The 22,852-nt window shown below is 36.5% G+C and overlaps 1 protein-coding gene across 2 annotated transcripts in view; it reads right to left on the bottom strand.

Moving 5' to 3' along the window:
• Positions 1-14,473: 14,473 nt before the first annotated feature.
• LOC119051921 (T-cell receptor-associated transmembrane adapter 1) overlaps positions 14,474-22,852 on the bottom strand; it is a 33,089-nt gene continuing 24,710 nt past the window's right edge. For both annotated transcript variants that reach the window (XM_037148886.2, XM_037148885.2), the window contains exons 4-6: positions 20,976-21,040; positions 19,551-19,639; positions 14,474-14,985 (exon numbers count right to left, since the gene is read on the bottom strand). In XM_037148886.2, the coding sequence (XP_037004781.2) occupies positions 14,728-14,985; positions 19,551-19,639; positions 20,976-21,040 (412 nt within the window). In that variant the 3' untranslated portion in view covers positions 14,474-14,727. The remainder of the gene's footprint in view (positions 14,986-19,550; positions 19,640-20,975; positions 21,041-22,852) is intronic.

The raw sequence follows: 22,852 nt of genomic DNA, 5'->3' as shown, positions 1-22,852 counted from the left end.
ATGATGAGGAGGATTTCATTTAAAATAGGGTGTTTTGTTAGACATTCTGTATGTGTGTGTATTTTAAATTTCTTCTTCATATTAATATTATTGTTGTTGTTATTCTTATTTTCCAGGGAGTGTTCAGGAGTGAAGAGAGGTGTATGGTGTGTGTAATAGAGGAAAGTGTATCTAGTAAATGGGTCTTTTTACATCAAAGGGGATTTCTGAAATTTTGACTTGGTGAGGTGTTTTTCAGTGTTTCAGATTCTTACCCTGCTATGCCTATTTTGGTTCTTGGTCAGTCATGGTGAAGGAAGCCAGTGTTTTTGTGTCAGAGTTATGTTACATGTGGATGATTCTAGAACGTTCCATACCTTTAGGATAGGTGCTACCACAAGCACAGATTTACTGTTCAGTTTCACTTTGTACCCAGAATTTAGTTTGTCCTTTAGGATTCTGCATGAGTCCATATTGGCTGATTTCTGAAGATGGATTCTATGAGTAGCCCTTTTTGTTTGATAAAGAAAAGCATTTTCTATAGGGGAAAAATAGTTTATGGCATTTAGTATCCATGGGCCCAGAACACAAACTCCCCCTTTGACAGCCAGACCTGGGTGAGTGAAGGGTCAGTGCTGGAGTTCAGCACCTAGTGAAAAATCAGATTTTTCTTTTGGTGTCTCAATACATTTTGTCCGACAATCCATTCTCCATTCATATGCTGAAACAATTTAAATAGTGATTCCCACTTCTTTACTCCCCATGAAGTGACTAGAGACCCCTGTGTCTTGTAAAATTAGGCTCACAATCCCTTTCCTTTTCTGGTTACGTTCCCTTCCCATCACTCTTTCATTTCCTTTGCTGCATCTTCTGCTCACAGCGTAGAGGGTTGTGGGGTTGGAGTCAGAAACCCATGGATTTGAAATCGACTTTTCTATTCATTTGCTGTGTGGCCTTGGGCATGGTGCATGCTTCACAGAGGCTTTGCTTTTAGATCTGTGAAGTGGGGTGATGTTCATTGAGGCTCCCCCTAAAGCTGCTGAGAAAGATTTGGTCAAAGTTAGCATGAACCTGCATGACCTGCCTCTACATCTCTAGAAAAAAATCCCTACATCTAGTATCTTACTTGGAGGGATAAAGGGCACTCAATAAATGTTAACACTGAGGGTTCAACTTGAGATAACACAGGCCAAATGCTGGGTCTTTTTCTGGACACCTACTGTTAGGCTAAATGGATTCTTATTTGCCTGAGGGTGAGACTTAATGCATAAGCGCTTGAAATATAAGTCAAATCCATGGAGATATTTGAGTTGTAAAGTCGAATAGGCTCAGCTAAAGATGTAATTAATGGGACACAAAAGGAGTGTGGCTTTCAAGGAAGAAGAATGTGAGGTGGGGTGGACTCCAGATTTCTGCACACAGATGCGTCCTGACTGGACTGATCAGTGTGGACTTCAGGAGGAACTGGATTTGCAGCTCTGGGGACCCCAGGATGGAAGGAGAGTTGGAGTTTTACGGTGCCTAAGGCAAGAGAGCAGTGCTGGAACATGGCTCTGCATAAGGCCATATGGGTGTTCATGAGCTACACAAAGAAAAATGCAGATGTTAGGCTGATGGTGGTGGTGTGATCAAACCTAGCTTACCATGAGCATGGACAGCACCCTGGTGTGCTGTTCTCCTGGGGCTTCTGGATAAAGAAGGCCATGCCTGCTGAGTGAACATTATGGGCTCTGTTGAGGGAGAGGCTGTGTAGAAGGCAGCTGCCCAAGCAGAAGAGTTTAAGAAGTAAACAGAAAAAAATGTTGGAGCTTGTTGCTTTGCTTGGAAGGCACAGATCTGTTGGTGCATTGTACAACGTTGACTTTGGTTCTCCATCTGAGATTATTTCAGGTTTCCTAGTTTCTAACTTGACAACACCTAGATCTGTCCATCTTAGATAAATTACTTGACCCCTCTGAGCCCAACATTTATTTTTAAAATGCTTACCCCTCTGTTACCCAGACTGACAAAGTAAATACATTAGTCAATATTGGCGATTAATATTTTTCAAATAATGGGACTAAATCTGTCAAGAATTGCTATTCGCTCATACCTGATGTTTTGTTGTCTTCTGGGTGTTTCATCACAGGCCTACGCCAGACCCTGTGCCAGCTTGCCCCGCTCCTCGCCCCACTGTCCCCTGTCAGGGGGTCCTACCAGACAGTGATCTGAGGGGAGGATGCCTGGTCTCGGGAACTGTAAACAAAGTGCTAAACAATATGTACATGGTGGGAAAATGTCCTGACATCATCGGGAGCTGCGGCCAAGTAATTTCTTTGGCAATTTCATGCTTTAAACTACTTCCTCCCCATGGAATTTCCAAAGACCTTGTGCTCTGGATTTTGTGTTTAAGAACAGAATGAAAACCCCCTGCCTTCTCTTTCTGATTTACTAGTTAATGTAACGTGGGAGCTCTTGTGTTTCCCTTTCAACTACCATGGATGCAATGTCAGGGCTCTGTTCAGAACAAGACTCACAGCAACTCCCATCTTTTAAGGCAAAAAACAAAAAACAAAAAAAACCTTCCATGACAGCAGTAAAATACAAGCACATTTCCAGGGCGACCAGGAGTGAGCCTGCAACTGAGAATGGACAGCAGTTAAAAAATGCACTCAAACAGCTGCTACAGGGTCAGTAGCGTTTCTCAGAGCCACCATGCAGCAGGAGGATGTCCTAAGCCTAAAAGTGGTCATCTTCATTCTTTTGTCTATATTAACATAGTTTGTTAATATAAATATATTTAAGAATGTATTTGATTTTTTTCACTTTATTGCAATCAACTTTTACAAAGATGTCGACATTGATAAATAAAGAAAAGAATGAAGTGTCTGGGGGGACTTTATCCTCAGCTATGTACCTGGTGATTCCCTGTGCTTCGGGGGTGTGTGCGTGTGTGTGTACATATATATTTATGTTTCAGATAACCCCAGGTCATCATTAAAGGATAAAATTTTTCTGGTCTGGTGAGATGGATCACTTTAAGCAAAGTCACGAATATGAAATAAAATGAGCTGTATCATGAAGCAATCTTGCTAACCTCACCCCAAAAGCTACTCACTGTCTTCCAAGGTTTAGTTCTTATTCAGGGCATGTGTCTCATGCAGGTTAGAAATCAATGCAGAGGGCTGCTTTACTCAGTGCATATGAATTCTATTTTATTTTAGATATATTATTTAAGTCCACTAGCACATCAATCATTGATTGCCTTATGCCAAATTCTGGTTGCCTTGCATTTTTAAAGGGTCCAATATTATATCACTGGGTGAGATGCAGCTTAAATGCAAATCTCATAATCATGCCATGTCATAACAGCAAGGCTTTTTCCCATCAGTTGGAAGCCTGTAGAAGGAGCAGTGGTGCACAGTGATTCCTGTAGGCTTGTCCATCTGCACTCTCCCTCTCTTTTTCCTTATTCATATTCCTCCTGAACTGCACCCATCTTATCCACCAAAATGATTTCAACAGCCAACAGCAGTGCCACCAAAACACACAGGAACAGACACTTCAAAGCAAAAGTCTACCTGAATACAAAGCCTCCAGATCCATGGTCTTATTCAGAACCTGTCTCCTATTAGGATTCCCAAGAGGCACTAGCCATCTCATTCTAGGAACCTGCATTGGGAGATGTGGCATCTAGCCAGGAGGTCTTCATGCCAAAATTTACAACAAAACATGTCATGTAGGACTCATCATACTGACACCGAGGCCTGGAGTAATAACCAGGGACAAATCAGGAGAGAAAATTCAGAAAGAACTGTCCAATAGAGAAGGTTAGAATCTCTTATTTGGAATCTTATGAAATTTGCATATGTATACAAGTATATATACTAGTAAAAATATATGTTGTTACATAATTATAAAATTATAGCCCAATATCTTTATGCTAAAACTTTCAGTTCATATGCAATTAAAAATGAGACTATAAATTAGCACTTATGTATAGGCTAATAATATAGCTTTGCTGCCTTTAATTTTTAAATTTAGAGGAATAAGGTATGACTTCTATATCTATAATAATCAGCTGTCTTAAGATGGGAAGTGTATAAACACACATGCATTTCAAAAATCAAAGTTACTTTTTTAGTCTTGCAGGTGACTTACAGTTATTCCTAGGATTGGTAGTGACCAGTTGATAATGTCATTTGCTGTGCCTGAATTTGTTATTCTTATAGTTAGATTGTTAAAAAATGATAAAATTTGATTTAAATTAAGTATTTTAAAGTAGGTAAGTAAATAATTATTGTCAAATTATTATCTATGTTCTAAGAGGCAAAACTCGTTTTCAGGTGGCCCTGAGGTGAAGCACATGGGGTGGGTGGACCTGTCATTATAATGTATTTTCACTTTTTTCTATCACATGAAGCTGGTAGAAAGCATCTCAGTACATGTTTCTCTTAAAGGATTTGTGGCACACAGACTATACAACAGCTTAAGCAAGAGAGAGGAAGACTGAGACTTCGGAGCAGGCACATGGTTTGGTCCTCAGCATCTCTCTCGTCCCCAGGTATGTCTTTTAAAAAATTATTTATTTATTTATTTATCTTTAGAGGGGAAGTGAAGGAGAGAGGGAGAGAAATATCAATGTGTGCTTGCCTCTCAACTGGCCTGCAACCCAGGCATGTGCCGTGACTGGGAATTGAACCACAATATTTTGGTTTGCAGGCCTGCACTCAATCCACTGAGCTACACCAGCCAGGGCACCAGGTGTGTCTTTATAACATGGCTTCACATCTTTGCAATTACGTATTGTTTCAGTAAAATCAAAATTAGAACTGTCTGTAAAAGACATTTTTGGAACTACTATTCAGTGAGTATTTTTCTTTGTGTCAGGCATTATGGTTACTAAGAATTTCATTATTGAATTTGGTTGAGACAATTAAATAAAGCCAAAGAGTCTAGGCCACAAGACTGAAAATTTAAAAAATTTCAAGTTCCATTCCCAAATATGCCAGTAAATAGGGTACTTATAATATTTCTCAACCACACCTTACCTTGAGAAACCGCTCCATAAAATAGGAAGACAATTTATTTGAAATTACCTGAAAGGGATTGATAGGATTCTGAGACAATATTTATCAGACTCTCTGAATTCCAAAAGACATGTTAAAATACGACAACAGGTAATCAAGAACATTTAGCATAAACACAGGTTTTCTAATATAGTCAGGCAGAGAGGCTGTGTTCTCTGATAAAGTCCTAGAAAAGACAAAGAGCACAGCAGCTTCTCAGAGACCGTGGATGGGATAGTAAAAGGAAGGTTAAAGGAAACCCTTTCATGATTCATTACTTGTCCTTTCATTGTATTTTTCTTCTTATGGAGCAATTGATTAATAGTACAGATAATTCTAAGTATTGTTTCATAATTGGATTTTTAAAGCAAATGTCTTAAATTCATTGATTTTAAACCTTGCTACTAATAGCCATAGGATTATTAAAAAGTGTTTCAGAACCCAGCTATAGGGCTCAGAGCACCCAAACTCAGGGACGTCACGGCTTCCTGTGCTGAAATATCCAGGAGGACTCAAACCTGGGTTTTGGCTTGGGATTTCATTAGAAGTCATGAATGGTTCTGTTATCTTTTTAGATTCAAAAAACCTTCAACACAATTTATTTTATTTTTGTTTTTTACAATTTACTTTTTAATTTAATTATTGCATTTTTTCTATTACCATTTAGTCTCCTTATACCACTCCCCCCAGCAATCACCACAACATTGTCCATGTCCATGAATCCTTTTTCCTTTTTACCCAATCCCTCCCCCTGCCCCACTACCTGTCATCTGCTCTGCATCCATGACTCCGTCTCTCTTTTGCTTGTTAGTTCAGTTTGTGTATTAGATTCCACATATAAGTGAAATCATGGTATTTGTCTTTATCTGACTGGCTTATTTCACTTAGCATAATGTTCTCTAGTTCCATCCATACTGTTGCAAAGTGTAAAATTTTCTTCTTTTTTATGGCTGAGTAGAATTCTATTGTGTAAATGTTCCATAGCTGTTTTATCCATTCATCTATTGATGGACACTTGGGCTGCTTCCATATTGACAATGCTAATTAACACTGCAATGAACATAGGGGTGCTTATATTCTTTCAAATTAGTTTTATGACTTCCTTCAGATATATTCCCAGAAGTGGAATTGCTAGGCCAAAAGGCAGATCAATTTTTAATTTTTTTGAGCTATCTCCATACTGCTTTCCACAGCGGCTTTACCAGTCTTTGTTCCCACCAACAGTGCAAAAGCATTCCCCTTTCTCCACATCTTCACCAGCACTTGTTTGTTGATTTACTGATGATAGTCATTCTGACAGGTGTGAGATGGTATCTTGTGGTTTTATTTGCATTTCGCTGATGATTAGTGAGGTTGAGTATCTTTTTATATGCCTATTAGCCATCTGTATGCTCTCTTTAGAGTAGTGTCTATTCAGGTCCTTTGCTCATTTTTTAATTGGGTTGCTTGGTTTATGTGTATGTGTTGTGTTTTGTAAGTACTTTATAAATTTTGGATATTAACTGTTTAGCAGATGTATCAGTGGATATGTTTTCCCATTCTCTGGGTTGTCTTTTTATTTTGTTGATGATTTCCACTGATGTGCAAAGATTTTTAGTTTGATGTAGTTCCATTTCTTTATTTTTTCCTTTTGTTTTCCTTGCCTGGGGAGATATATCCAATAAATAATTTCTACAAACAATGTCCGAGATTTTGTTGCCTATGTTTTCTTCTAGAATTTTTATAATTTTGGGTCTAACATTTAAGTTTTTGATTCATTTAGAATTCATTCTTGTGTGAGGAGGTGGTTTAGTTTCATTTTTCTGGATGTATCTGTCCAATGTTTCCAGGATGTATCTGTCCAATGTTTCCAACACCATTTATTGAAAAACTGTCTTTAGCCCATTTTATGTGTTTGCTTCCTCTGTCCAATATTAATTGACTACAAAGGTGTGGGTTTATTTCTGGGCTCTCTATTCTATTCCATTGATCTATGTCTTTTTTAATGCAAGTAACATGCAGTTTTGATTACTATGGCCTTATAGTATAGTTTGATATTAGCTAGCATGATTTCTCCAGTTTTGTTCTTCTTTGTCAGGATCTCTGTTGCTATGTGGGTCCTTTTGTGGTTCCACATAAGTTTTTGAAATATTTGTTCCTGTTCTGTGAAATATGTCATTGGAATCTTGATAGGAATTGCATTAAAATTTTTATTGCTTTGGGTAGTATGAACATTTTAATTATGTTAATTCTTCCTATTCATGACGACTGTATATGCTTTTACTCTTTTGTATCTTCTTCAATTTTTTTCATGTGTTATAATTTTCCAAGTAGAAGTATTTTACATCCTTGGTTAAGTTTATTCCTAGGTATTTCATTCTTTTTGAGGCAATTGTGAATGAGATTGTTTTCTTAATTTCTTTTTCTGTTCATTACTGGCATATAAGAATGCAACTGTTTTCTGGATGTAATTTTGTATCCTGTTACTTTGCTGAATTCATTTAACAGTTCCAGTGGTTTCTTGGTGGAATCTTTGGGATTCCCAATGTACTTTATTATGTCATCTTAAATAAAGACAGTTTTACTTCTTCCTTTCCAATTTGGATGACTTTATTTCTTCTTCTTGTCTGATTGCTATGTTTAGGACTTCCAGTAGTATGTTGAATAAGAGAGGTGAAAGCAGACATACCTGTCTTGTTTCTGATCTTATGAGGAACACTTGTAGTTTTTGCTTGTTGAGTATGATGCTGGCGGTGGGTTTGTCATATATGGCCTTTATTGGGTTTAGGTATGTTCCCTCTTTTACTATTTTTCTGAGAGTTTTTGTTATAAATGAGTACTGGATTTTAACAAAAGCTTTTACTGTATCTATTGATTTGATCATGTGCTTTTTATCCTTCATTTTGTTTGTGTGGTGAATCACATTTATTGATTTGTGAAATTTGTACCAACATTGCATTTCTGGAATAAATCACACTTGGTCATGGTATATGGTCTTTTTGATGCATTTCTGTATTCCATTTCCTAATATTTTGTTGAGGAGTTTAGCACCAATGTTCATCAGGGATATTGGCCTATAATTTTCTTTCTTTGTAGTGGTTTTGTATGGTCTTGGAATTAGGATAATGCTGACCTTGTAAAATGAGTTTGGGAGCCTTCCCTCCTGTTGGATTTTCTAAAATAGTTTGAGAAGGAGAGATGTTAGTTCTTGGAATGTTTGGTGAAATTCACTTGTAAGGCCATCTGGTCCAGAGCTTTTGTTTGTTGGGAGTTTTTTGATGACTGCTTCAATTTAAATAGGTGTAATCTATCTATTCTGATTCTCTGATTATTCCTGATTTAGTTTTGGATGATTGTATGTTTCTAGGAATTTATCAGTTTTATCCAGGTTGTCCAGTTTGTTGCCATATAGTTGTTCATAATATTTTCTTAAAATCCTTTGTATTTCTCTGGTGTCAGTTCTTATTTTACCTCTTTCATGTCTCGTTTTATTTATTAGTGTACTTCACATATTTTTCTTGGTGAGTCTGGTTACATGTTTGTCATTCTGTTTATCTTTTCAGAGAACCAGCTCTTGGATTCATTGTTCTTTTTTATTGTTTTTTTTACTCTATTTCATTTATTTCTGTTCTGATCTGTATTACTTCTTTCCTTCTACTCACTTTGGGCTTTGTTTGTTGTTCTTTTTCAATTTTCTTTTTTGGAAATTGAAGTTAGATTGTTTGTTTCAGCGTTTCCTTGTTTTTTTTTTTGATATAGGTCTGTAATAATATAAATTTCACTCTTAGGATTGGTTTCCTAGTTTACCACAGATTTTGGATTTTTGTATCCTCTTTTCATTTGTTTCAAGATATCTTTTTATTTCTTCCTTGATCTTATTGTTGACCCATTCATTGTTTAATAGCATGTTATTTAGCTTCCATATCTGTGTGTGTTTTTCAGTGTTCTTCTTGTGACTGATTTTGAGTTTCATAGCATTGTGAGCAGAGAAGATACCTGATACGATTTGAGTATTCTTAAATTTATAGAGTATTATAATATAGTATTTGAGTATTCTTAAATCTATAAGACACTTGTTTTGTGTCCTAGCATGTAGTCTATCCTTGAAAGCATTCCATATGCACTTGAAAAGTATGTATATTCTGCTCCTTTGGGGTGAAATGCTCTTAAGATATTAGTTAAATTCATTTGATCTTGTGTATCATTTAAGGCCACTGTCTCCGTGTTGATTATCTGCCTGGAAGATCTATTCATTGAAGTCAATGGGGTGTTAAAAAGCCCAACTATGACTGTATTTCAGTCAATCTCTTCTTTTACATCCATCAAGATTAGCTTTACATATTTAGGTGCTCCTATGTTTGGTGCATAAATGTTTACTAGGGTTATATCCTCTTATTGGATTGTTCCCTTTATAATTATGTAGTGTTCTTTGTCTCTTAGTATAGCCTTGGTTTTAAAGTCTATTTCATCAGATATAAGTACTACTACCTCAGTACTGATTCAATCCTCTGCTTCATCTAACCTTCTGCTTATTCCTTCCAGTATTTTATTTCAGATATTATATTCTTTATTTCTGACTGGTCCTTTTTTATGGTTTCTATGTCTTTTTTCATATTGTTGAGTAATCTTATAATCATTACCCTAACCACTCTATCTAATAAATTGCTTGCCTCCATTTCATCTAGTTCTGAAGAATTCTCTTATTCTTTCATCTGGGGCCTCTTTTTTGTGTCTTCCCATTTTGGCTGCCTCTTTGTATTTTCCACCTTAGTTGTTAAGCTAATTGGCTGTTAAGCTGATTAGCTGTTAAACTAATCAGGCTGTGATTAGCAGCACAGTTTCAACTTCACAGGGCGGGGCAGATTAATTCCTGTGGGCAGAGCTATTGCTTCCCCTAAGGCATCAGCCACTTGGAAAGGAGGGCTCTGCCTGAGAAAGACAGCTTCTGCACTATGGGGAATGATGCAGCACAGAGATCATGGTGGCTGTTCCCTCAGTTCTTTTCCCAGAGCTACCAACTACAGACTGTCTTCAATCATCTCTAGTCTACTCTGCCCTCCCACTCCCAGAGCCCAGGGTAAGTGGCTACAAATGAAATTTTGTGCTTTGGCCCTTTAATAGGTTCTCTGCATCTCCAGCCATCTCTCTCTGGCAGAGAGAAACCCAGCTGCTTTTCAGAGCTAGATGCTATCTGTGTTTCATTCTGCTCTGGTGCTGTAGGCTGGGGAGCCCAAGTTGGGGACCAGACCCCGCACTTCTCAGTGGGAACCCCCTGGCTTCTGAAATATCTTTCTGGAACTTCGGCTGCTGCCTGTGGACACCCAGCCAGCCCTCTCGCACCTCCTCTATAACCTATCATTCCTGTTCCGACAAAGTGACTTTTTAGTCTTGGTTGTTCAGGATGACTTTTCTGTAATTTAGTTGTAATTCTAGATTAATCCTGGAAGTTAGTGTAGCTTCCACTTATTCCTTGGCCATCTTGGAGAATTAGAATAATCACTTTAAAAAGGAAAAATCATGAAACTAAATGATTATTTTAGACAAGAAAAAAGTCTCATGTTAATAACCTCAGCTTCTACCTTAAGAAGCTAAAAAAATTTAAAAATGAAACATAAGAAGCAGAAGAAAAATATGATGTTGGTCAGAGGACAATTCAATGAAACCAAATATAAAACAATAGAAAAATCATGTGAACAATGTTGAAACCAGAAAAATAGAGGTTAAAATAGGGACTGCCTTAAAGAGATTTGGCCTGGAGGCAGAAACCACAAGGAAATTAAGAAAGAACATAGGGAGTGGAGAAGGCGGAACTACAAAACCAATGGGGTTGAACAAGTAGAGGACTGAACAGGTGTTCAAGTGTCTAGATTAAAATGTTTCCATTACTCAAAACCCAGAAAGCTTAGGTCATGTTGCACCACCCGGGTAGCCAGTAGCTAACAGCCACATTTGCTTCTATACAATGCTTGCTTGCTCACGTCTATAAAAAGACTTAGCTGTAAGCGCTAGAGCAGCTCTCGTTTGCAGCTCTTATGAGCACCGTGTCTCCGGACACTCTGAGGGTCCGCCCCTGCGCAGGTTAAAACTTTGGCCAATAAAATAACATCTCTGAATCCTGAAAGTTTCTGACAATTTGTCTCTCACGTTGGTGGATGCAACAAATGATAACCGGTTCTTTGAGAAAATCAATACAATTGGTAAAACTGGATAGATCAGGAAATATAGAAGTAAATTGCCAGTATCAGAGGGTTGAGGTCACTACAGATTCTGCAAATATTTAAAGGATAAAATGAAAATATTTTGAACAGCTTTATACCAATAAATGTATCAACTTGGGTGACAGAAAAAATTCTTTGAAAGGCACAAAGTACTAAAGTTTACTTTAAAGGGAATAGACAACTTGAATAGCCTTATATCTATTATAGAATTTAAATTTGTAGTTAAAAACTTTCTCAATTATCACTCATCAGATATACTTGATGCATAAAACTCAAACTGTTATTGAGTAGAATTTAAATGACATAAACCAGAAGCAAAAAGTTTATCTTTGGAGGCTAGGTAAACAATGTAAGTGAATGATGTAAAATAGTTATAGAAAAAAAGAACTGCCAAAAATACAATAAAACTTTATTTTCACTGAACCATGGTATATACAGAAATGTAAATTAATATAAACATATGACAGCAAAAGTTTTATTGTAATTTGAAAGTAAAACTTAAGGTCAATGAGTAATTATTAATTAATTATTAATTCTATTTCTTGTGGTGTTTTTGGTTTTTCCCTGGAATCAGAAACGTGATTCCTTTTCTTTTGCCCTTAAATATTACTATATTTAAATATCCTATGACATTGTGGACAATTTTAAATATTTTACTTTAAATTATTAGCATTTAATTTTATACAGATTCATAATAGAATAATTATTGACCAAAATAGGCATTTCTATATGTGGATAGAATTCTTATACAATGTGCCCTTCCTTCCTCTCTTTACATGGTTGATTCATTTTCATTCCTCATTTCTCAAAGTTAAATTTTCCTCTTCGGAAGTGCCTTTTTCCATTATTTCTCATTCTTCTATTTTCTTAATAGTATTTTTAAGTACTAGTAGCTACATTTTTTTGTTAACCTGACACTCATCTTTTCTACTGGACTATAAATTCCATGGGGGCAGGGTCTCTGTTTTCCTCTTCATTATTGTATACCAGTATCTAACTTCATGCCTAAATTACAGTGCGAGCTCAGTAAAGAATTGAAGAAAGAAAAAGAAGCCCTGGCTGGTGTAGCTCACTGGATTGAGCAGGGGCCTGTGAACCACGCGATTATGGTTCAATTCCCAGTCAGGGCACATGCCTGCGTTGCAGTTCAGTTCCCAGCAGGGGACCCATGAGAGGCAACCATACATTGATATTTCTCTCCTTCTCTCTCCTTCCCTTCCTCTCTAAAGATAAATAAAATCTTTATAAGAATTGAAGAAAGAATAGATAAAATCTACTAAGCTCTGGCCAGAGGGCAGGACTGAGGGCCCATTTATCTTGGTCAGTGATGATGTGAGACCCAGTTAAATTCTTACTCCAAATGGAGAAAGATAACAGAAAAAAAAACTTTTCAGAGGAATATTTGGGAGCATTATCAGAATTTAAGTTGGACACATACTTTGACCAAACTGTTGAACTTTCAGTAATGTATTCTGTAAAGATTCACAATATGTATACTCATATTGAGTATGAGTATACTCAATATGTATGAGTATACATATTGAGTATGTATGAAGCAGCAATTCCTTTGAAGCAGCAATTCCTTTCCTATGTGAGAAGTCAGACAACCAATCATGTGGAGATGCATTCTCATTACAATGTCATTTGTAAAAGAAAAAAATAGAAGTTGGAAATTAGCTAAATGTGCTAGAAAATTATTTAAGTAAATTCAGAAATATTCATCAATGAGATGGTATGCAAGCATTAAAATTAAAATATATAACTGTATTATGTTATAATTAAAAATTACAGTGAAAATAAATTTACAATATATTGTTAAGTGAAAAAATATTAAATGACATGTATATAGTAATTACTCCCTTTTTGTTTAAAAAAATAATTAATAAATGCATATGGGCGTGCCCAGAAAAATATTTAGAAGGATATATGGGATGCTGCTCATAGTCATTCTTTCTGGCTAGTGGAATTTCTAAATTTTTTGAGATAGTTGTTTATTGTTACAAGAAACATGCATTAATTTTAGAATAATTTCTAAAACAAATACATATATTTCTATTTGGAAAAAAAACTTCTTAAGAAGATTACTCCACTTCTCTTAGGAATATACTTGAATGTCTCCCATGCCGTCCAATCAGAAATTTCTTTTACCTTATGACCCAGTGATTCCACTTCTGGGACTATATCTGAAGAAACCCACAACACTGATTTGATAGAGCATATTCACCCCTATGTTCATTGCAGCATTATTTACAATAGTCAAGATCTGGAAGCAGTACCAGTGCCCATCAGCAGATAAGCGAATAAAAAAGATGTAATACAGTTACACAGTGAAATACTACTCAGCTGTAAAAAAAAAAAAAGAAGGAAATCTTACCTTTTGTGACAACATGGATGAACCTGGAGAGTATTGTGTGAAGTTAAATAAGTCAGTCAGAGAAAGACAAATAGTGTATGATTTCACTTACATGTGGAATCTAATGAACAAAATATAAACAAACTCATGAGACAGAAAACAGACCGAGAGCTGTTGAGGGGTGGGGGTTTGGGGGCCAGGTAAAAAAATGAAGGGATTAAAACAATCCTCATAGACATAGACAACAGTGTGGTGTTCACCAGAGGGAACCGTTGGTAGAGGGAGGTAGAAGAGGGTAAAGGGGATAAATGGAGATGGAAGGAGATTTGACTTGGTGTGATGAACCCAATACAATATACAGATGATGCTTTATAGAATTGTACACCTGAAACTTATGTAATTTTATTACCAATGTTACCCCAATAAATTCAATTAAAAAAAATTTCTCCCAATTTTAGGGTGTTTCACCTTGGTTAGAAAAGTGAAATTGTTTTTTTTTTGTTTTTTGTTTTTTTTCAAATTATATTTTATTGTTTGTGTTATAACAGTTGTCCCAGTTTTTCTCCCTTTGTCCCCCTTCACCCAGCACCTTCCAATCCCTTGGATAAGCCCCACACCACTGTTCATGTCCGTGGGTCATGCATAGGTTCCTTTACTGCTCCATTTCCTATACTGTACTTTATATCCCCAAGGCTCTTCTGTAACTACCTATTTGTACTTCTTTTTTTAATCTATTTTTTTATTTTATTGATTATGCCATTACAATCATTCTATTCCCCCTTCATTAAAAATTGACTTTTATTCTTCTTCCAATATGTTCCAGAGCACACTTAATGCTTGAAATATCTTTTTTAACTTCACTGAGTATTATCCGTGAAGTTGCAACATCAGCAAGCTCAATTTACAAACGCAATTTTATTTTACATTTTACCTTTAGACATTTTAAAAGTGAATGCAAATAACTAATTCAAATAACTAATTTTCATGACATTACATTCAGTGTCCAAGAATGTAAGCCCTGGACAGCAGGTATGCCACCACCCCACCAACAAATGATGAGATTGTCACTCTGTCAAATCATGCTGTGTCATATGTAGAGATTTTGTTTTCCTTCACAATCTTCTTCAATCAGAGCTGAATCATAGTCCTGCTAGTTTACAGGTTCTCTGTTTGCACGAATCAATCCAAACAGTCTAACAGGGTCATCATGAATGTTTTCCTCTACTGCCTGGCTGTCGGGTGGGAAAGCGTCCACCAGACTAGTCTTAGAAAGGCTGGTGTTTGCTCCATGTGGCAGCTCATCTTCATTCTTGTCCGACAAATAAGTATTTTCCTTCCTGGGCTTTCTGCGCTTCCCCTCACAGTTGTGATTCAGTTGGGCGTAAAACATCTGCGTTTCACCGATTGCCTAAAAAGAAAGGTATGTTTATTTTTCATTGTTGGTCCATTCTTGCACTTTGATCACTTCTGGGAAAGGCAAGAAGCTTGTTTTCTGGACTTCAGCTACCTGGTTATGACAAATTTGTCAGAATGATGATAAAAAGTAGCAGTCAACTCAAGATTTTTTAGTGAAAAACAGTGCTTACATAAATTTTTTGTTTGGGTAGTTTTATTTCTTTCTTATATTTAAAATATATATATACATTTAGATAAATGCTTACCTGCCCCTATTCTGCTTTTACCTTAGGGAGCACTTGACCTATGTTGTTCTTACCAAGTAACTTAATAAGTGGTCATTTAATGGCATCCACAAAAGTCCCCAATTATTCTACATTTTTGAGATTCAGAAATATAAAAATAACAGTGTTGACTTATATGACTAATATTTGGCAATAAATATATTTCCCATTGTTATTATTTTCTTCCTCCTGATTACCCCTCAGGTCCCTTTGAGCTTATTTTGAGTTGGCCTTGGAGATATTTATTTACATCTAAGAGGGTCTGGTAGTTCTCTCTGGTCTAGAGCTGGGTCAGCACTAGAACAGGAAGAACCGGAGACTAGGGGAACTTGGGGAAGCAATAGGCTGAAAAGCAAGACCTTGAATTTGGTGATGGAAATCTGAGGATTGAATTCCAGCTCTGTAATGTGCTAATCATGGCATCTTGTGCTGTTTAAAAAAACTATTCTGAGTCTCAATTTTCTTACTTATAAAATGAAAGTACCTAAATCACAGTGTTCTGAGTAAAGAAAGATAATATATATGGAAGCTATGACCATTGTACAAAGGTAAGGTGTGGGATTATACTTATTAGAATTTACAGGCTAAAACTTTGGGACAGCTACTGAGTAAACCAAAAATTTCTGTATTAAGGATTTACTTAATGATTAGGCCAAATTATATCAATTTGTGAGGGCAGGGATAAAGAAGCAATATTGGATTAACTAAATCCCTAAAATATTATATATTCTACCGGGCAGAAAAGATGGTCCTACTTACAACTTCTCTGGTAATTTTGTCTGACTTGCTATTCCCAAAGTAATCATTTCTGGAAAAATTGCAATAGCTACCTAACAGGCATCTTTACTCTAGTCTCTTCCCTCTGCCAGTTAGCTTGTACATTGTATTCAAATTATCTTCCTAGGGCACAACTTTCATATTTTTACCATCCTGTCTCCAAAATTTTAGCCTATATAATAAAGTTTGAATTTTATAACCTGATATTCCAGGTTTTCCATGCTTGATACTCCTCCTACCGCATGAATTCTGTGTTTCAGGCAAATGGAACAATTCACTGCTCCCCTGTACACACCTTGTACATTTAGCTCCTTTGTCTTTGCCCAGACAGAAGGAGAAGGGGATGTCACTGATGTTCAGAAATAACCAGAAGACACTCAGTATTATGAAGGAATAGATATCTGTTGTGTCTGTCCAGCACTTTGTTTTATTCTTTTTTTAAATAATAAATTCTTCATTTTCCTTTGGGAAAGTCCTCTGCTTTACCTGGTCCTAGATTAAAGTACTGTACCCCAGGGCCAGCATAGGACTAAGCATATGATATAGGCTGGAACCAATCACACCATCCATCCCCTGGCAACAGGAGTTGGCCCAAGAATAGATGACATGTGGTTTCAGGAGAGCCAATTATATGGCACGTTTGGGATTGATGTACAGGTACAGGAACAGAGTATGTGTTGTTTCCTGGAGCTGAGAGGGAGAAAACCTGGGACTTGCAGTGGCTTACACAGCCTCAGTGGAAGAGTCTGTGGTAATAGAAGAGAATGAAGCCAGTAACAGTAGAAAGCAGGGAGGGAAGAGAAACAAAGAGAGCCCTTGTAGTCAGTCATCTCAAAAGCAAAACACACCCTTACTGCTCGCTGTCATGTGACCAGTGATGTTCCTTTTATGCTAAAGTGGTTTGAATTGAGTTTCACATTTATAGCTTAAAGCATTTCAATAATGTATGTCTGATCAACAATTGGACAACTTTATCAAGTGCTTCAGAGTTCAAAAACTGTGACCCTGGGAAAGAACCAAAAATTGTACCTGGCACAGTCACTGTGGTTTCCCAAGTTACTTTAGTTGAGTGTATGGGTGGAAAATACAGAGCCAGGGGTAAAAGAATGGATGTCCATGGAAAGAAATGAAAATAGTAAAGGAAAGTAAAAACCAGTTTAGGAGTTAGAGAGATAAACAAGTTGAACTCAAGTTTTGTTTTGTTTTTAAATATTGGGATGATTAGTGCATATGGGTAGGTAAATAGAAATAGTTTGTTAAAAATTGATTTTAGAGAGAGAAAAAGGATGATGTGAGAGAGAGACATTGATTGGCTTCGTCCCATATGCCCCCAACCAGGGATCAAACCCTCCAACCTAGTCATATGCCCTTACTGGGAATCAAACCTGCAACCCTTCAGTGTACAGAATGACACTCCAACCAACTGAGTCACCCAGCCAGGGCAAAATAGTTTTAAAAAGTAAAAAATGGAGACAAATAATTTAATGTTTAAGATCTTGAAATAAATAGAAGAAATGGTCAAGAGCATAAGGAGTAGTACTGGCTTTGGAAAGGAGAGAGGGTGTCTCTGACATAGGAGGGAGAGACAGGAGAGATTTTGACATGAAGATAAGAGAAGAGGAGCAAGCTCACACTTGTGCCCCTCAAATGTTTAAGGATATGAGAATTCTCAAGGACTCATTTTATTATTAGGTTTGCTAATAATCAAACTCTGCCTAGTTAAAAGAAGACTGAAATACTAAAATTACAAGTTCTGAACTGTATATATTATTTTCGAAGGGCAAGAAACTTATTTTCACTTTTCCAACAAACGCTTCACCCATCAAGCTTTATGCATAATATCACAGATTCCTTATGCTTTTGTAATGGACTATAGCAACAGAGTAAGCATTATAGTAGCAAACTGGGCAGTGTTTTAAAGATAATGATCATTCTAATAAAATGGAATTGTGCAAATATAAAGAAATTACTTCTAATTTGTGAAGCTAAATTTGTGAGAAGGGTGTCATAGAATGAAAATGAATCTCCTTAGAGTATCTTCAGTCTTATAATTTATAAAATAGCAGGCATTTAAGGACATTTTAAGGCTTTGCACAATTTCCAATTTAGTGAAAACCCAATGTAACTCTAATAGAGCTGGCCTGTTCAATATGTATGTATTAAAAGTAACTTCTGTTCCAAATTCTCAGTTTTTTTTACAGCTAAGGTGCTACGAATCTCTCTACATTTTAGAAGGGAAGTATTTAGTGGTTATATTTTAACCCTATTTTAGAGGTGTTCCTTTTGTTATCATGTATTTAGCTGGTCATATTATAACATGTCTTTTCATACCTTCTGTCTAAAATGACATTTTATAATTAATTGGACATAGATGACAGATTTGCCCATTACAGAGCAACTTTACATTTGCTTAAATCTCACCACATCTTGCTTTCTTAATAAAAATTTCAAGAATGTTGATTGTGTACGGAATTTGTATAGATAAAAATTCCACCTTATTGAGAAGTATCAAGATGGGACCCATCTCAGGAAGGGGAATATTTTCTGTTGGACAGGACTAAGTTTAGATTCTGCCTCTCCACCTAGGACCTGAGTGCTCTAGGGCAAGGGTTTCATTCTTTTCAAGACTGTTGAATGGGAATAATAATGCTGCCTCCCTCATAGAAATCTGAGAAGATAATGCATATAAAGGCATAATACCAGGTCTGACACATAACAACTGCACTGAAGATACTGAACCCATGGCTAATTCTAGACAGTAGCAAGAATGCACATCGTTGGAGGAACAAATCTGACAGAAGAATTAATAAGAACTATTTTAACTAAATGTATACTTTAGCAGCAGGTAGGCTAAGAATTGTGAACAACTTTTGAAGTTAGTCTAAGAAGGTTGAGCTGATTGTGGTAGAAAAAAAAGCCATTCATATCTTCTGAGGTTTTTATACATTTTTGTTTAAACTATCGCCCTGCCTATTGCCAATTACTGTGTGTCAATCTCTTGCCGCAAGACCAAAGACATAGGGCTCGTCTGAAAATTTATACACATTTGCCTTGTAAAATAGAAGTATGGTCTTTTACATCCAGCTAATTTACCTTTTAACTTAAGTTCTCTCTCTCTCTCCCCTTCCCCCCCCTCCCCATAAATTACTAACATCTAGGTCTTTGAGCATTATGCATGTGTCAACTTTTATGTTTATCTCTGTGACACAATTTTTTCAATCTGAAAGTAAAAAGCTTAATTGATTACTTAAGAAGAAAACCAGCTTTTTCATTTAAATCTATTGCCTTTGTAACTGCACACAATTTTGACCGTTTGAATGTGGGTCTGAGTAGTGTTTACTGGACTTTGAGTTTACCTTTAGAGCTCAGGTCCCAGAACTTGACACATTCAGACTGCAAAATTTCTAATGGCTGCTTTAGTTGTGCATCAGAATGCATTGCTTTTCTGCTCTTAAAACCTGCAGCTGTGCTGTGCTCTAAACTAAACTTGACCCCTGATGCAGAAAACAGAACTCACCTGTGCAGGTGGGGCGGCTTCTTGCAGTTCATTCACAGATCTCTCTGGTCGGGCTTTCATTTGTTCATAGCAGTTTTCATCCGTTGGTTCTTAGGAGTTGAAAAGATTGTGATTCACGATGGAAAAACACAATATGCTGGCACAAGTAAAACTACATGACCCAAACGACATTTAGCTATCAATGTAAAACCCACAAGAATCATTTAACTTGTCTTTTGTCATGAAGATACAAAGAGGTGACCTGTTCTCTGCAGGTCAGATGGTGAAGTCTTTTGTCTCACAGTGTTAACAACAAGTCAAGAGGAGGTCACTTGGGATAAAAACTAAATCACAGTCATTTGTAGGCCAGGACAATCTCAAACTACCATTTAGATGTTATAGAGATCCCATGAGTTAAATTTTTGCCTGTGTTCTCTTCTCTTTAAGTACGATTGCAAATGATGCATGGTGACATAAGGCGCAAAACAGGAGGGAAAATTCATTTCAATAGTTCATTCCTGAAAAGCAGTTCCTGATTCTTCAAAGTGCAGGGATTAGAGGGTACTTGACAATGGAAGAAAGACTACAATTATATAAATTACAGAATCCTATAAAACTCTCACATTCCTAACTCTAGGAGAATTCCACATCATTTTGGTATGTGGAGAGTCAGATCAAATCAGTCCATTTGTTTGAGACAGAGATCCACAGGAGCTCAGCTCCAGCTTTCCTGCTGGGAATTGAAGTGTGTGCAAGGCAAGGATGAGCTTAAATGCTGGCATCACCCTCCTGGATTCTCTCATCACAGCTCTGGAATCTGCTCACAGTTGTCTGTTTTGAGGAATTTGGGGTGTTCTCTTTTTGGGTGGTTGGGATGTTTTAAGTAATAACATGTTGGGAATTGATGAATACCCGTCACCTAAGAAAAACATATATAACCCACTCGGTGATGACTCAGATCTCTTCCCACTTGCTGTCAAAATAGCCCTAGGTTCTGTACTTGCAGAGAATGAGTTAAAACATGGAAAACCAGAAAATGCATTCATTACTTCAGATATTTTACTGTAGATTTGCTTTTATATAGGCTGCACAGAGCACTGTTTCCCTGGGTGGGTTATTTTCTGTTCTAGAAATAGCATTTCAGAGAATTCTGTATGTGCCAAAATTCATGGAATAGAGCCTCCCTGCATTCTCATTACTACTAGAGTGAAGTGGAGAGCATGTGGAAGCAGGATGTTAATTAACACCTAATGTTATGACGCATTTATAATGTGTGGTTTTAGATTTAAAAGAATATGTTAAATATATGTGAATATATGGTGATCACTGGAGTATTTAAATGTGGTTGTGATGAAAAATAACCTGCCTCAAATTCTTTGCGGAATTGAGTAGGAGGTGGGTGTACTAATTTATAGGTAAGTTAATTTCTGACTAAATGAAACTTACCTGAGGCCACCACGTTATTTAAGTTACCATATATTGGTGTATCTTCAATATAATACTCATCTTCCCTATAATAAGGAAAAAGAAAGGATCAGAATCCACTTTACACATAGTTTTTAACTAATTTCTCAATTAAATTCGATATCGGGTAAACTTGTTCAGCCTTGGCCAATTAAGGTAGAAACATTTATGCGTGATTGAGTGAATCCAAGTGTGAAAGCATGCCTGCATCCATGTGTGTATGAATTTGAAGAGTTATTTTTTGGAACTTCTTTCCTGAAATAACGATAGTTATTTACTTACTTACTTAGCACTTACTTACAAGTACTTACTTAGCACTTAACTGTTTGTCAGATGCTACTTGAAGTGAATTTTGTATAATCATTTATTCAATTCTTATTCGAATCTGACCAAATAAGCACTATAGCACCCCTATTTTAAAGGCAAAGAATTTGAGGCACAGAGAAGGCACATATTTTCTGAAGGTCATGAGAGTAGTGAAGGGCAGAACTGGGATCAGAACCTAAGTTATCTGTGCACCTAACAACATATTGTGCTGCCTGTTTACTTACCCAGACATTCACTCTGAACAACCTAAAACTATGTTTACTAAGTAACTATTAATTGACAGGGATGGTTAAAAAATAAAAGGCCAAGAAAATATTGGCAGATGCAATAAAGTGATTGATTGCCTATTATACCCAGATGCTGTGCTGTGTTACATACATTATATCAAAGATCCAGCAAAATTCTACCCAAATCCTATTATCACTCCCCACTTTCCATACGACAAGTCTAAGATTCAGATAGATTAATGTATTTTGCCCACCCTTATGTAGAATATCAGCAATAACTACCAATTACTAAAGCTTTTTGTTATGTCTGTGCTCATTCAACCTTCAGATGTATTTTGTTTTTATCCCTACTGTGCATAAAAGGAATCTGCAGTTCACAGAGGCAAACTCTCCAAAGACACATAGACAGTAGCCGGCAGTGCTAGGATTGTGAATCAAGTCTGGTCTTAAAGCCCTGAATCTTATTTGCTCTTGATGTTTGATTAAGTTTCCTTACAGCCTCCTCTCAGTAATCCTATAAGGGTTACAGCAGCCATCCCAGCATTGTCACATGACCCTGGTAACCAGCTTCCACAACAGCAGCCTGGGAATAGGGACCCATCAGGCAGTGAGAGGGACATTTCATAACCCTGCTTTAACTTTGATATTACACATCACCAAGAGCTGGAGGGAACTGCAACAAAAGAAAAAAGAACGCTTATCTCAAGGCATTACTAGTGGTGCTTCTGAAAGGAGACAGTGAATATAAATAGCAAGTAGATGTCCTTAAAAAATTACAGATCAAATGATACCTGGGCAAAATAGTTTGAAAGTCCAGATGCTGGCATGTATTTTGCTTATCTTATAACAAAGGAACTCATACATAACCCTTTTTTCCATCCATATTTCAACAGCTTAATATTGGGATACAGAAGGGACCCTGTTCGTGGTTTTCCTCCGGCTATGCAGAGAATATAATAGCAAAAGGTAAAGAATTTTTAATAAGACAATCCATCTATTTTTCTAGCCCACACAGATAGCAGATACAATCTGCAAATGATAAATCATGTTTAAAAAGTGAACATCATTTCATTGTTATGAATGAAAATAAGATGTGATTTATAATGCAGTGCCCTGTGTCTACAGGCAGGTCTCAAACAATTAATCATCTCAAATGAAATATTATTCAGAAGCAGTTATCTAACAAATTTATATATATATATAACATATATATATAAATTTGTTATATATTTGTTATAATATATATTAAGTAATATATATTACCTAACAAATATATATGTGTGTGTATATATATTTAACAATGCC

The sequence above is a fragment of the Artibeus jamaicensis genome, unplaced genomic scaffold, assembly GCF_021234435.1.
Source record: "Artibeus jamaicensis isolate MK-2021 breed Jamaican fruit bat unplaced genomic scaffold, CSHL_Jam_final contig_3126, whole genome shotgun sequence".
Classification (NCBI taxonomy): domain Eukaryota; kingdom Metazoa; phylum Chordata; class Mammalia; order Chiroptera; family Phyllostomidae; genus Artibeus; species Artibeus jamaicensis.
This window is presented reverse-complemented; position numbering and strand designations above follow the sequence as displayed.